Source organism: Syngnathoides biaculeatus, chromosome 8, assembly GCF_019802595.1.
Source record: "Syngnathoides biaculeatus isolate LvHL_M chromosome 8, ASM1980259v1, whole genome shotgun sequence".
In the NCBI taxonomy this organism is placed as follows: domain Eukaryota; kingdom Metazoa; phylum Chordata; class Actinopteri; order Syngnathiformes; family Syngnathidae; genus Syngnathoides; species Syngnathoides biaculeatus.
Window position 1 is genome coordinate 2,404,422 of NC_084647.1, and position 16,211 is coordinate 2,420,632.

Here is a 16,211-nt window from a genome sequence, read left to right on the forward strand (position 1 = left end):
GGTTTGTGACTCGAGCATTGGCGAAACAACAGAAACAACAATGAACATCTGTCACTACAAATCTCAGAAAGACCGGTAGGCTAATTTAACAGTTTAGCTAGCTGGTCAAACATTAACTTTCGTAGATTGGCGTGGGACAGTTAAAAACTATGTGATTGGGAATGTTTCCGTAATGCTAAGTAACATAACTGGGGGTGGGATGGTTCATGGCAATTATCTGTCTTGTTTTTGGGGGGTTCATAGGAATGAAAAAGTTTCCTTTTCTTTTCTCACTTGAACACCTAAAATATAATGCCAGTCGTGGAATACAGAAGTGGAAGAGTTTTGATAGTATTGTGGAGATAACACATTATAATAATTATTATTATTACTTATATATATTTTTTAAAAAAGGTATAGACATTTGCGGGCAAGCAGAAACAGCATCTACATGTGTATAATTTTCAGTCGTGAACGTGTTTTTTGAGGTTTTACGATTTATGTAGGTTCTGTGACAAAGCTGTCTCTGTTTTTAAAATTGAGACAACGCCATCGGATCATAACACTTCAATCTAATGACAACTGTCAGTTGTCTACAGTCAGTGCTTCGAAATCAATTAGCAAACCCAATTGAGTGATTTCATTGAAGTAGAGGACAAAGAAGGAATACATATTTTATTGACAACATATACATACTTTTCATACATACAACGTGTTTTTTTTAAGGACTGCAACATTTTAATGTCATGTTTTGTTTCCTTAATAATGTATCCCTTTCATGGTCCATTAGCCCTTTAGGTACACATCTAATTATAATTGGCCAAAAGAAGAAAGTTTTGGCTTTTGTTTAATGGTGTTCTCTTGAGAATCACTAGATTTACAAGGCTGTCATCACAAGGTATACAGCATAGTTCAGAAATAAAGTGCAGTTAAATTGAGTTTGAAATACAGCTTTTCAGTGCAATAAATTAAATCAATCATGATCTCAGTTCTTCAGTTGATTTGGCTTGCTTGATTTTTTTTTTTTTCCTTCCCTGCATTGACTTGGGACTTAGGTAAGACTTAAAGATCATTACTTGAGACTTGTTTGTGACTGGCACATAAGTGACTTATTGCCATCTCTGGGCAGGTGTGTTCTAAAATACATTTAACATGCATTTGAATGGGACGAGTGAATTATGAAGACAACTCCCTAGGTGTTTATAACAATATGTACACACTTGTGCAATCATATTAATGTAGTTCATTTTTACTCCCCCCCCAAAAAAAAGCATGGTGAATAAAAAAACATTTTACTTGGTGTCTTTTTATTTTTACATCATAAAAACATGGCATTTTACCAGTCATGTAAAGCCTTTCCATATCCACTGTACATACCCAATGGTACAAAGCAAAGTACATGACGAGAGAAGAAAATGTCCTCTAATCCTCATTGGCATGTCCAGAAGAGCTTATGTGAGAATTTAAAAATCTTGGACACATTTAGACACGTTTGACCAACCAACTTTGCTATCATTTTCTTTGCATAGGCAGTATTTTATTTGCCCTTGAAGTTTTACAGAGAATAAAGTCCTTCTTGGGACTTGTGCTCCTCAGCGACACTGTACCCTTCCTAAATGTCTGTCTTTTAAAACATTACAGTGGAGTGATTAATGAGGCGTTCCCTATCCAAAGATCACGATTGGATTATCTATGACATTATATACATTCTCATCGCTTTGACTATGAGCCCCAGGGAGCTGAGTATTTAAGCTTACGCTAACAAAACCCTGCTTTTAGCTGCGGATTGAGTTCAAACAGGCCTGGAATTTAAGCACCAGCCCAGGATTGAATTTCAGGCAGGCAACGCAGAAGCAGGAGGGGACATTTTCAAGTGCGACTGGTGGGATCTGAGCTGGAGATGAAGAGCTATGGGATTGCAGGCATCTCTCGGTAAATGGATTAACCCAAGGTTGTGTTAGCCTAATGTGTTGCATCTCTGTTAAACAATTAGACGTCGGCCATTTGTATCTCTCGATCAATCTTTCCCAGCCATGGAGAGCCAATTTGAAGCCCCCCATGGGACTTAGGAAGGACACTTCAGCTACGAAAGAGAAAACCCAGAGGGTTCACTAACCTCTGTTCCACTCCAGCAATCCACACATCCATCTTTTCTCCAAAGATGACAGATATTGCGATTTAATTGTGTTCTGGTTCTCTTGTTGCATTTTTATTTCTCCCTCAACTAATGTGAGGATGAAGATGAGTGGACTTTTGAGTGGTCCCTCCTGCGATTTCCTTCCAGGAGACCGCAAGGTTACAAACCACCCTGACACAACAGAGATGATTTAAAAAAGGATGTTTCATGATATATTGTGGAAAGATTAAAAGAAAATGAAAGCCAATATATGGACACATTTGAAATATTGTTCAACCATATAACCAAACATGGTGGCGCAAATGGTTAGAGCTGAAATTCCACCCATGTGGAGTTTGCATGTTTTCCCTTTCCCTTTGCCTGCATGGGTTTCCTCCCACATCTCGAAAACATACATTCATTGGAGACTCTAATTTGCCCTTAAGTGTGAGTGTGAGTGTGACTGCCGTCTGTCTCTGTGATCCCTGTGATTGGCTGGCAACCAGTTAAGTGTGTACACTGCCTCTTGCCCGACAGTTGGGATTGGCTCCAGCACTCCTGCAACCCTTGTAAGGATAAGCGACTCAGAAATTGGATGAATGGATGGATGGATAACTAAACATGCCTTTTCTGAATAGAGAAGTTGACGAACAAAAATTGAACAGACCAGCTAGCACCTGTAATCATTGAGAACTGGTGACATTCTCGATGCGTTTGCATTTGTCATAAATTATCGCTTCATAAAACGTAGCTTTTTGAGGTTTGACTTTGCTACCGTCTTTTACTGTTTGTGCAGTGTGGAGCATATATGGTCGGCATAAGGTGTTGTGCAAATATGCTTTCGATTACCATTTGCCAAAAAAAAAAAAAAAAAGAAAGAAAGAGACCTGTTGGGTAGTACATGTGGGTGCCAGATTGAAGCCCGGCTGCCAGATTGAAATCCCTCAGTTTTGGTGTCACCAAGGGAAAAAAAGATGCGGAGGGAGCTGTATTTCACAGTGTCAAGAAAATGGCTTCTGCTTACAAGATCCTTTCCCACCCCATGTAACGGCTACTTCCATCTCCCCAAACACATTTGCACATGTCCATTTTGCCAGCAAGATGGAAACTTAGACACATGTTCGCTGACAGGCAAGCCCCCCACACAGACACTTTCTCATGCTCTAATTCACATAAGGTTGCCAAGAATTTATTATCGAGACATAAACACCTTCATTTTTAATATTTTTGTTTCTCTCTCTCTTTGTCACAATACAGACACACAAAGTGTTTGAAACCATAAAGGGGGGAAAACGTTCTGCTTTATAACCAGGGCTCGGTTCAAAGTTTGACCCTCCCAGCAACCGAACCCCTTCCTCACTCTCCCACTCCTCTTGCTGTTCAGGTGATGGGGTTACACTCTCACTGATTTATGCCACTGGAATCGAAGAGTCTGACTCAGTTGTGTATACACACACACACACACACGACTAGTCACAGAATCAGGCACATGCAATCAACAGTGCTAATGTGTTAATTTTCTTTTGGCGTGGTTTTCTGAAGACCTACATTAATTTTCCTTGTAGTCAGAGTGTTTCTTCGTTCCAACCTGCCTCCCTCACCTTTTCCTTTTCCAACTGAAATTCGAACATTAATGGGGAGGTGGCAGAGGCTGGGCCATCTTTTCCACAGCAGTTATAAATCCTAATAAATCTATCATAATAAATGCGTAATCCACCATGTCTGGATGAAGGGAGTCAGCACAGGGAAAGGAACAGCCGCAAATGACGAGCTGTATTACTAGAGGCTGAAACCAGAGATTCCAAAGCCTCTACTGAGCATTAGCAGAAAGAAATCCAATCATTCTGGAGATATCCTCCTTAACACACACACACACACACACAGGCACCCACACATACTCAAAGAGACATGGATACACAGGCAACATTGTTTGAGGGGCAAATGTGAATTGTCTCAATGTGTAAACGCTGTCTATAGGTCACTTTTCACTTCAGTTCAGACATGCAGACACTTCACGTTACAAGTACAGTACCTTCAATCTAATCCTGTGGAACAGTTGTGACACATGTACAGGGGACAAGTCAAAGGCAACATCTGTATCATAAAACCTGCAGTCTGCAGTTTAGTCTACTTAAATCATAGAGGGATGTCACTTTGCGTGCCTCAGTCCGATTCCATGCGTGGGTGTGCACTTTTTGGACTGTTTTGCACAATTGTGCGCCGGTGAGACCCGGTGCAAACCCCCCGGCCATGACTCCAGGGTGCACTCCATTACAGCTCCTACACATAGCTGTCTGGCAGCACAGCCATTCATCTGTATTTTCCTGACCCCGTCTGATAAATCAAGCCAGTGTCCTCAAATTGCCGGTCCAAGCAGCATTCAAGACATTCACTTTTCTCAGGGATAGGAATTAGTGATCAAAAGTGACACAAAAACGGCACTTAGCTTGCCACCCAAGAGCAGAGCAGTAAAGGAGTCCCAAGTAATGATCAGCTTTAAGTGGTGGAGAGCAGGGAGGGATGACAAGAAAGCACCAGGGTCATAAAAGCCATTTGCACAACAACCAGTTACAAAATGGCTGAATGGCAAAACAACAGGAGGGTCTGGATGCATCCTCGAACTTACAAGGGCTCTTCTGGAGCTCAAGAGAAGATGTTGCATTCATGGACATATTGCACTTCCATAATTACACAAACAATTTCTATCAGCATTTATAATGATACCTCAGTGGATCAACACAACTCGTCTAATCCATTAGCTCCACCTCTAAAAATACCACCTTGCCACTTGTCTCATCCCAGGCTTCACATGCACGATTATGCAAAATTCACGTGAATTTTCAAAAGAAAATAATTTCACACCAAAAGGAATGTGTCACTGAAAATGTTCTCATCTTTAATGATAATCTTTTGTAAACCTAGTAATGCATATGTGACGTAATACAGCGTTAGCATCTCCCCTCCAGTACACACGAGTTAAGACAATGCTACACTGCAAAAGCTTAACATTTTGCCAAGAATATTTGCCTTATTTTTCCATCAAAACTAATCAGATTAGACTTAAAGTAATACTCATCACATATAAAATAAGACTCATCACCTCATCACCTACATAGCATGTAGCTTGTTTTAAAGCATTTTTCATTCGTTTAAAGCAAAATTTCACCTGCAGTAAGTAGATATTTGTCATTGTAAAAAAAAAAAAAATCAACATTTTCTTTTTGCTTATTTCAAGTAGAAATTAGCATGAAAAAAGTGGTCTAAAAACAAGTTACTTTTAAAGCAGTGAGTTTTATTTTAAGTAGAGTCACTGATGGTGTAGTGGTACACACGCCTGCCTTTGGTGCAGGCAGCATGGGGTCGTTTCCCGCTCAGTCATGGTGTTGATATCTGCCCTGCAACTGGCTGGCGATGAGTTTGGGGTGTATAGTCTGCCTTTTGCCCGAAGTTAGCTTGGATAGGCTCCAGCTCTCTCCATATAAATGCAGAGGAGTTGCGTCAGGAAGGGCATCGGGTGCAAACACTGTGCCAAACAAATATGAGCATTCATCTGAGATGACATGTTGTGGCGACCCCTTACGGGACCAGCTGAAAGAAATAGTAACAATAATAATTTGAAGTGCACCAGTAACCAAGTGAGTCTTGAGTACAAATCAGACATCGTCCTTGCAAGATTTTACAGGGTAATAAGCTCTTTTTCAGCACAAAGAGTTACATGTTGAAATTTAGTAGGACAATCTTTGACCTCTCTTATGACATGACATCTTCATCTTCTTTTCTTTTCGGCTTGTCCCGTTAGGGTTCGCCACAGCGTGTCATCTCAGATGAGCGCATATTTGTTTGGCACAGTTTTTCGCCAAATGCCTTTCCTGACGCAACCCCTCTGCATTTTAGCTGGGGAGAGAAGCTTACAGCACCCGGTATTCCCAGGCGGTCTCCCATCCAACTACTAACCATGGCCAAACCCGCTAAGCTTCCGAGATCTGACGAGATCGGGCGTTCTCAGGGTAGGATGGCTGTAAGCCTCTTATGACATGACATCTAATTTTCTATTTTAGGGTTGTCCATTTATTGATCTTCCATGATGCATTTGTATTTCAATTTTGCAAATATGTCAATGAATCTACAAAGAGTACACTGGCCACTCTTATCACGGTCCGTTGAGGATGACATAATATTTTGTTAATTTTCAAAGGATGTCGTCAAAACTATATTGTCTGCCTATGAAAAATCTTTTGTTTATACTGTACATGTTGCCCTTCCATTGAACTCATCATCCAAAAGCAGCAGGCGGAGGCATCATCTTACTTCCATTAAGACTTCTGTTGGACCTGAACACTTCCGTCAGGCTCTTTAATGCCATTCGTCCCCCACAAACTCAATGAAACCACGTCTGATTAGCTTACCGGCCTGGTTGGTAGTGACAGTCACAGACACTGCCTGTTCTGGTCCAGGGCTCTGTGGGGAGACGCCATTGACAGCCCACACCTCGAAGGTGTAGTTGGTGTGGGCCTGGAGCTCATTGATGGACACTCTGGTGCCCTTCAGACTCAGCTGCTGGGGGCTAAAGTGTATGGTGTTGCCGCAAGGCTGACACCGTCGTCCATCGGGCGCACAGCGTTTACACACTACATTGTATGTCAGATCCTGGCGTCCTCCTGAGCTCCTTGGCGCGCTCCACTCAAGGTTGACAGAGGTCTCGTTCACATTGGAGATGAGGTGGAGAGGCGCTGTCGGAGGCCCTACAGAGAATCACCAAAAAGTTGATGGTTACAACAAACCGGGCTGGGGTAAATTCTAAGCAGGTACCAAGTTCCACTAAAATGTCCTAGTGATGCGGTTAAAGAGGAGAAGAAGATATTTATTTTATAACGGGACAAACCCATGGATTATATTTCCAGAATCAAGATTAAAGCAAATTGGGGAATATTACTTTGTTCATAAATCAGACATGCGGTTTATAATAAAGGTACCCTTACTTACTTATTTACTGGATTGACTGAGAGAAAATGTATGGTGTCATCCTGTGAGGTTTTTCTAATATTTTGTATAGCTAAAATTGTTGTAACAGTTTCAGTAAATACATATTGCGCACTTTACTGACAGTAAAAACAGAGGACTGTTGAGCCAGTGTTACATCACATACAGCCAGATGCACTCCATATCATGAGCAAATGAATGTATATTAGACATTTAATCGCACTATCTATTAAATGAAGTGCTGAAGCTCCTTGCATTTCCTTTTAATGCTCCAGTCTATCAAAGTACAGGAGGTTCCAATTTCACCTGTGCATCCTAACGGAAATTCAATCAACCAACAGATTTTTTTTCATGTATAGAATCGCCAGCAGACACCAAAAAGCCAGTCTGTATCCAACAGACAGCCTTTATGGCTGCCAACAGTAACTGCAGACCACATTTGTGTTGGACCTTCTTATGAAGCACCCCCACTCCACCACCACCACAAGTGCTTTGATCTTTAAGTCGACAAGCTCTGCTTTTTTATGCAGTAGGGAATGCAGATATGACACAGACTCCCCTCATCATCAATTTCAATCTACATGTCAGCTCTACTTTAATGAATGTGTTTTTGCATGTTGCTTTCAAACATAAGATTTGGTAATTGACTTTACTCTCCCTGCTCTCACTCCATTTTCCCCTTGACTAATGAAGCCGTGGCGAACATGCTGGGGGGATCGATGCACGCTGAAATATGAAATCTAGTCAGTTGGCAGACTAATCATTTTGCAAAATAAATTAATTACTTGTTATTTTTAGAGGAGCAAAATGACAATGAAAGATGTCATGAAGACACCGAGAGGGGGGAGACTGTAAATGCCCTGAGGGGGTGTTTGTCTGCACAAATATTGTTGAATTAGGAGACTTTGAAGAGCAGGTTTCCCCATGCTGCATTTGGAAATGCCTCTGGAATGGATGTGCATATATTTGCACTTATTCTTTTTACGACGTTAAGCAAATGTCGAGGAGGATGAGGCATGCTGGGAAGAAAGGATTTGGAAATTGATTAGCAAGTTCGGACCATGCTTGGAGGAAAGGGATAGGAATTAATGGAATGGGAGAAAGTGTTAAGTTCTACTCAGAACATGATCTTATTAGCCTTCAACACCAACAAAATAGTAACCCGTTCTTATTAAAATATGGCTAGAAAGCCCTGCCATCTCACCCTCTAGATACCCCTTTTTTTTCTTCTTTTTCATCTGTGGGAGTTACAAATTGGGCGTCTAAATAAAGGTGCCTACACACTATTGTGATTATAATAGTGCCCTCATCAGCTTGTTAGGCTCAACTAACCACGTTGTCCATTTCTATACTTAAAAGTGTGTGATAATTTCACTACCCATCTGTTTTCAAACACAAATTTATTTTGGTTGAACACTACTCAAGTCAAAACTGACCATCTAACTTTTCAAGTAGACAGATGTGTGGAGGTTCTTGCTTCACCCGTCATTCCTTTTCAATGCTATTTCCACCAACTTTAGCTACACCTGTTGCTCTCCAAGAATGCGTCAATGGGAGCAAGGGAGAGTGGGAGAGCTGCTGGCTGTGAGTGACAGTGTGTAATTAATCCCAAGAGAGCGAGTGGAGAGGGAAATGAGACTGTGCATGAACATCCAGTCAATAAGGCCTTAACATGCATCGTCGCACATTTAGGTTTCTCTAAAATATAGTTTAAACTAAAGCTTACCGCTCCTCCCCTTTCCATCCATTCATGGGCAGGCAGTTTGCTCTAAGCATTGGTTCTTTCTTTCCTGTCAGGCCATGCTTCATCTGTCTTTCTCATTTTTACACTTAAACGTCTCCCTTTCTCATGCCCACACTTCTCTTTGTCGCCTACCCTTTTTCCCTCCTGTCTCTTCCTATCAGCATTTGTTAGCTAAATGTTGCGCAGGTGCAAGGTAGAGGGCAGGCAAAATTGGCAGCGCATAAACTCCACGACTGCAATCCATTTTGGATATATTCAATACCCCTCTCTACTCTTCCCGATTAAATCTGCATTCCTCTAAGTCAAACCACCACTAAGAAAACTGGGGAAAACCTGAGAAACATATCAACGGCCAAAAGAAAGCCCAAATTGTAGAACACCCCCTTCTTGTAACCAGCAAGCAGCGGCGCAGCCAACTCCCACGGATGTCTGTCCACGGCCTTTAATACAGCCCTGTGCTGATTGTACGAGTAGTTTTATGTAAATTTGTACCATCTACTGTATATAAGCATTGCAATCACGGGCTACTCTCCCTGGAACATATTATGGCTCAATCTTGGCTAAAATATAAATTTTACTTCAGAGATGTCCTCTATCTGTAGCTTGTTTTTGGGGTGATGACTGATTCGCAAAGGAAACATTATTGTTTTCTTACATTTCGCATGCAGGTTGAGAAACACCTTTTGCAATATTAGGAATGAAAAAAAAAACTGTAACGATTGAAATTTATTTCCCTGGGAAAGCGGAGCACTGAAATGCTTGGAAAAAAATTTTTGAAAGCAGTATGAATGAAGTGAGAGAATACAAAACATACAAACGCTGGAATGGGAACAATGTTTTTTTTTTTTTTTTACAGTTCGAAATCCAGGAAAAAAATATTCAAAGTGGTTCTGAGTGGTTACTGAGAGGATGACACCAAATTGTGGAGGGTAGAGTGAGTGACAGCTATAATTACACAGTATGACTACCAGGTTGGGAAGCATAAACAAAAATGCACAAGGAAGGAAAAGAGCAGATGATAAACGATTGATGGATAGTTCAAAGATCAATGTTGGGCGGCTGATGAAGCGGGGGCCAAAGGTCAGTTCCAGTTTGGAACGCAGAGGATTGCGATGCACGGTCCAATAAAAGACACTAACTAATGAGCTATGGCAGCTGTCGCTTGCAGCAGCCACAGTTGAATGCCACACTGACTAACAGGACAATTGAGACAACGTCAGCCTGCAACTTAGTGTAAGTGATGCCACAAGATTGGGTTTGGAGGACTGGGCATTTTATTGACATACATTGGGATATAATTATTTTGATATTTCTGCAATAATTGTAACCAAATATTTTGGTGTATTTATGTATTTGCATTAAACCCATTTAGAATAATATAAATAAATGTTAATGGATCACTTTAACTCCAAATGTGGTCAGGTATGAATGGCAATGACAGTTTGGATGTAACTCTGTTCTCAGCTATTCAAATACTTAATTGGACTATTAAAATTGTTTGTATTTGCCAGATTTCCCAATCTGGCAAATACAAGCAGTTCTTACAGTGCTTTATTGTAGAAATATTTCGCAAATCAAGCGTTGTTTGATCACATATTCATGAAACTCCTTGGAAATGATTTATCCATTTGGATTTGTTTCAGCTCGGAGAGGTTAGGAATCTGCATCTTGTATGATCCAATAAACCGCTGAGCTGACTGATGAATCTACAGGAACTTGACAGGTCGTTTGGGCCTAATGGTGAGCCAGCTATGTGCAAAGCAACTTAACAGATGTTTCGGTAGGTAAAAATTGCTTTATGACACATACTCAGTTAGACATAAACACCTGTCACATGGAAGCAAAATTGCTGTTATTTCCTGTGCTGCAAGGGAAAAGGCCCTTTTGTTTTGTGGGTTCTTATTTTTTTCTAAGTAGATTTCAACTAAAATGAACTCAAAGTACCATGACTAAGAAGGGAAATGAAGTCTCAAAAGAAGGGAGTATCAGGAGAATTCATGATTCTAGGTAGTTTTTGTTTCACTAATCATTGTGAGTTTGGCATGGAATGATAGAATAACTGACTCAGGCTGCTGGAATAAGAAAAATGAAGATCCAAAGAGGGAAAAAAAGGGATTTATTTTACTTTGCTCTTTATTTGTCTTTCTCTCTCATGCTCATCTCCTGTTTTGCAATGAGTGTGGAAAACCGAATCTGGAATGTATCAGTTTGTACCCAATTTGGCTGCCGAGGACTGTGACTGATCACTAAATTCAACCTGAAATAAATAGATCTTGTAAGACAGCCCATGCAAGTGTTTCTGGTGGAGACTGTCTTTGAACGGCTGGTCCAGGTTTAAATTGCACTGGATGATTAATTACTGTGGCATAAGCAGATTCAGTGCACTTTTTTTCATGGCTTACGTCAAAATTTGTAGGTTTTACCCAAAACTTCAAAAGCAATTAATTTTATGTACTTACTGGTGCAGGGCATTGATGCCGGGTCCGTTTCTGAGCGGAAATATCCCTTGTCGCAGGCACAGGAGGTGGAGCCCTCCCTGACAGAGTAGCTATGGAGTGGACACTTTGAACAGGCACCATCAGTGGCCAGAGCACGGAAGTAACCAATCTTACAGGCTAAAAGAGAAACAGCAGAATGTTTTTGGTTAGATGTAATAAATGGTAGGCAGTAATTTTGTCTGTAAGAAGAGCAAAGGTCAGGAAAAGCCAACAGGGTGAATATGGTAGTTAGTTTAATAGCAAGGTGAGGTATCTAAATCTGCAAATTAGAGCAGAATAAAACTATTGCTAAAAGTGGCATATTTTTCCAAACCCATTTTTTCTAGTATTTGGGCTGTAATATTGATTATATGGTACCTGAGTAAAAATGTAAAATATAAATTAATATTTTCCATGCATTCCTGAGCCCCAAAAGTGTTTCTGCCAAGAAACCTGCAATCAGGTCATTCGAATTTTCAAGCTTATAGCACTAGCGAATATTGCCTCCTGTCTCTGCTCCCGAGCCAGTGCTATCAACATAAATATGCATGCACTGACAGGGGGGTCTTCTACACGGAGGCAACCAATCAATGGAAAGGGGGCCATCTTCCCCAAATATGGACAAAGCAGATACAAAACTGGGTCAAACATAGGTAAGGAAGACCTTTTCTGGATACTCCTTCTTCTTCTTCTTTTTCTTAAGGCTTGTCCAAATAGGGGTCGCCACAGTGTGTCATCTTTTTCCATTTAAGCCTATCTTGTGCATCTTCCTCTCTAACAACCACTGTCCTCATGTCCTCCCTCACAACATCAACCAACCTTTTCTTTCGTCTTCCTCTCGCTCTTTTGCCTGGCAGCTCCATCCTCATCACCCTTCTACCAATATACTCACTCTCTCGCTTCTGAACATGTCCAAACCATCGAAGTCTCCTCCCTCTATTCTTGTCTCCAAAAAATACAACTTTGGCTATCTCTCTAATGAGCTAATTTCTAATCCTATCCAACCTGTTCACACCAAGTGAGAATCTCAGCATCTTCATTTCTGCTACCTCCAGTTCTGCTTCCTGTTGTTTCTTCAGAGCCAACGTCACTAATCCGAACATCATGGCCGGCCTCATCACTGTTTTATAAACTTTGCCCTTCATCCTAGCGGATACTCGTCTATCACATAGAACACTGGACACCTTCCGCCAACTGTTCCATCCCGCTTGGACCCGCTTCTTCACTTCCTTACCACACTCAGCATTGCTCTGTATTGCTGGCCCCAAATATTTGAAGTCATCCACCCTCGCTATCTCTTCTCCCTGGATCTTCACTCTTCCCCCTCCACCTTTCTCATTCACGCACATTTATTCTGTATTACTTCGGCTAATCTTCATTCCTCTCCTTTCCAGTGCGTCCCTCTATCTTTCTAATTGTTCCTCTGCCTGCTCCTTGCTTTAACTGCAGATCACAAAATCATCTGTGAACATCATGGTCTAAGGGGATTCCAGTCTAACCTCGTCTGTCAGCCTATCCATTACTACCGCAAACACGAAGGAGCTCAGCGCGGAACCCTGATGCAGTCCCACCTCCACCTTAAATTCTTCTGACACACCTACGGCACATCTCACCGCTGTTCTGCTGCCCTCATACATGTCCTGTACTATTCTAACATACTTCTCCGCCACACCAGCCTTCCACGTGCAGTACCTCTCTTGTTACTCTGTCATAGGCTTTCTCTAGGTCTACAAAGATATAATATAGCTCCTTCTGACCTTCTCTGTACTTTTCCACAAGCATCCTCAAGGCAAATAATTCCATCTGTGGTACTCTTTCTAGGCATGAAACCATACTGTTGCTCGCAGATACTTACTTCTGTCCTGAGTCTAGCCCCCACTACTCTTTACCAAAACTTCATTGGGTGGCTCATCATCTTTATTCCTCTGTAGGTTCCACAGTTCTGAACATCGCCTTTGTTCTTAAAAATAGGGACTAGCACACTTTTCCTCCATTCTTCTGACATCTTCTCTCCCGCTATAATTCTATTGAATAAGTTGGTCAAAAAATCCACAGCCACCTCACCAAATAGCTTCCATAACTCCACTGGTATGTCATCGGGTCCAACTGTTTTTCCAATTTTCATTTTGTTCAGTGCCTTTTTAACTTCTCCCTTACTAATCATTGCCTTTTCCCGGTTATTCACGTTTGCCTTTTCTACTCTACCTTTCCTTCCATTTTCTTAATTCATTAACTTCTTAAAGTACTCTTTCCATCTACTTAGCACACTACTTGCACCAGTCAACATATTTACATTGCTATCCTTAATCACCTTTACTTGCTGCACATCCTTCCCATCGCTATCCCTCTGTCTGGCCAACCTGTAGAGATCATTTTCTCCCTCTTTCATATCCAACCTGGAGTACATGTCATCATAGGCCTCTTGTTTGGCCTTCGCACACCCCGACCTTTGCCTGCGGCGCATCTCAATTTATTTCTTATGCCTCTCCTCAGTTCTCTCTGTTTCCGACTTCTTCGCCAATCTCTTTCCTTGGATGACTTCCTGTATTTTAGGGTTCCACCACTAAGTCTCTTTCTCCCCTCCCTACCAGAAGACACCCCAAGTACTCTCCTGCCTGCCTCTCTTAATACTTTGGCAGTAGTATTCCAGTTTTCTGGGAGCTCTTCCTGACCATCTAGAGCTTGCCTCACCTCTTTTCGAAAGGTCACACAACATTCTTCCTTTCTCAACTTTGTCTTCTGAATCTTCATACTCGCTACCAGAGACATCCTATCCTTTTCTGGATACTCCATTGACAAAAAAAAAAAGCTTTTTTTTTTCAAAATGAAATTGACACTTTTTTATACTCCATGTCGATTTCAGAGTGTGACTGGATGGAGGTGGAAATAGACAAAATACGACTCCTTTTAAGTGAGAAGATCAGCAAGAAAGGATAAAATATTTTTGTGCTGCAACATTTGCAATGACATTCCACTTGACACAACATATATTGGTGGTTATTAAGCACATGAAAAGATGATCTGATTATGCCATTTTGATCTTTATAGTAAGAGACTAAAATATAATCATAAGTGTTGTCAATTCATGTGATTCGTCAGTTTTCCCATTGCACACTGAACACACACATACACACGCACACACCTCCATCTGAAATGGTTAGCCAAGTAACACTCCTTCTGGCGACAGTGCTCCCTTTTCTCTTCAGTGACATTTTGATTGGGGGACGGCTCTTCTTTCAAGGGGTTTCTCCATCGTCTTTTGGTTGGTATAATAGCTATGGCAGTCCAGTGGGCTTAAATTTCACCCCGAGTGCTGCACCAGAGTAGGCGGACAAAGGACCAATTCTCTGAAAGGTTTAGCACAGACGGTCATAACAGCGTCGATCTTGGAGGCTGCCATGTGCAGCGGAAGGTATCGAGAGAAGGAGATTGCTGGTTTAGATTTTGGTAAATTGATCGTTGATTGTACTTATGTGTGAGGGTGGTTTGTTGAATAGCATCGCTACAACACGTAAATGCAAAGCCTTTTCGCCCCCAGTGAGATTCAAAATGTGATCCTGTGGTCCCAAAGCCAAGTACTTACAGACTGAGCAACTGCTGCCCTAAATCTACATCAGGATCTACACCAAATTCTAATGAGTTCATCTTTAGCCCATGCTCCTTCGTCCACAAAGTTTTGAACAAATCAGTTTTTGGTAATCCACTTGAATAACACATGATGACAACATAGTAAACAGAAGAAATAAAATCAAATTGCTACGTATACGTCGTTGTTCCCAACAAGTACTTCATATAAAACAAGAGTCACTTTTAAACTTTGTACTGCCCTCCCTGAAAATGGTGCCAATGCTCATGCACTAGACTATTATTGCACATTCCACCAACCGACATTGCACTAGACAAAAATAGAAGAGGAAATCCACTAACCCAATAAAATACTGGGAAATCCCACTCTTGAAGGGGATAATAAAGTCTCTATTGGGCTGCTTTTCAGCTACTAGATTATCATAGCATGGTGAGCTGGGCTAGCTGCTACCTACTGAGCCTTTCTTTGGAATGAACCCACTCATTTCATCAGGAGTAAATCCCTGCTAACGCTTAGCTAAGGGCCTCTTTGATTATGGCCTGCAGGAGGTGCATGAAGCTGAAATGTATTTTCTTCACAGTTGCAAAAAAAGGGGGGGGGGCAGGGGGATTAATCAGGAGATGCTTTGTGTTATCTAGCTATCTTAACGGCCAACCTCTCGCACAAGCTTCAGCTATCACGGCATTATGGATTTGGGGGTTCTTTCAGGGGTTGTGACCGCTTCGGGTGACAAAAGCCATAGCTGCATTCAGAGTCTGTATGTGTGCGCTGACCAGAAAAGTGCCTTGAGTTAAGAGTTGGGTCAATCAACTATTTGAGATGGTGCCCCTCAGCTAAAATCTGGAGAGAGAGAGTTAATTGAGTCGCATGCTTCACAGCCTTCTGGTCTGAGCCTCTTTAAAACGATAAAGTTTTAGGGCAGGATACCTCAAACTGTGCAGGGTTGATGAGGTTTTTGCTCTTCAATTATTAAATAATCCCAGGCTGATCCTTGAATCCCCACTGGCTCCTGGAGAAAAGGTTGCTCAACTTCCAAATCTGTTTGTTATCGGACTTGTCTTGGCATCATGTTTCTGTGTTTTCCAAAGCCTGTATATTTTCAAATGTTTAAAAATATGATGTCAGCAAATGTGTAAATGTTTAAAATGAAGATGTCAACATATGAGTGTTTGTTTACAGCAGTGGCTGCACTGCAGAAATGAACAGATGAGGGAGGAGAAAGGTTGATGTCCAAGTAAAGATGCGAAATTTGCTTTCTATTAGGAGAGGGCACGTGTGTCAGGAAAAATAACCGCAGCAGTGGGTGGTCTAAAAAATAACAACATGGCT

General features: G+C 41.4%; 1 protein-coding gene, 1 long non-coding RNA gene and 1 pseudogene across 6 annotated transcripts in view; 1 reads left to right on the plus strand and 2 right to left on the minus strand.

Moving 5' to 3' along the window:
* Positions 1 to 12,105, plus strand: part of LOC133505400 (uncharacterized) — a 66,882-nt gene extending 54,777 nt beyond the window's left edge. For both annotated transcript variants that reach the window (XR_009796245.1, XR_009796244.1), the window contains exons 2-3: positions 10,463 to 10,599; positions 11,857 to 12,105. This is a non-coding gene — a long non-coding RNA (uncharacterized LOC133505400). The remainder of the gene's footprint in view (positions 1 to 10,462; positions 10,600 to 11,856) is intronic.
* epha4l (eph receptor A4, like) overlaps positions 1 to 16,211 on the minus strand; it is a 60,853-nt gene that overhangs the window by 20,477 nt on the left and 24,165 nt on the right. For 2 of the 4 annotated variants that reach the window (XM_061828598.1, XM_061828600.1), the window contains exons 4-5: positions 11,279 to 11,434; positions 6,502 to 6,837 (exon numbers count right to left, since the gene is read on the minus strand). In XM_061828598.1, coding sequence (XP_061684582.1) covers positions 6,502 to 6,837; positions 11,279 to 11,434 — 492 coding nt within the window. Of the gene's footprint in view, positions 1 to 787; positions 5,684 to 6,501; positions 6,838 to 11,278; positions 11,435 to 16,211 lie in introns of those variants that run through there. The other 2 variants (XM_061828601.1, XM_061828602.1) reach the window with 2 other exon arrangements.
* On the minus strand, positions 6,001 to 6,119 carry LOC133505437 (5S ribosomal RNA; annotated as a pseudogene).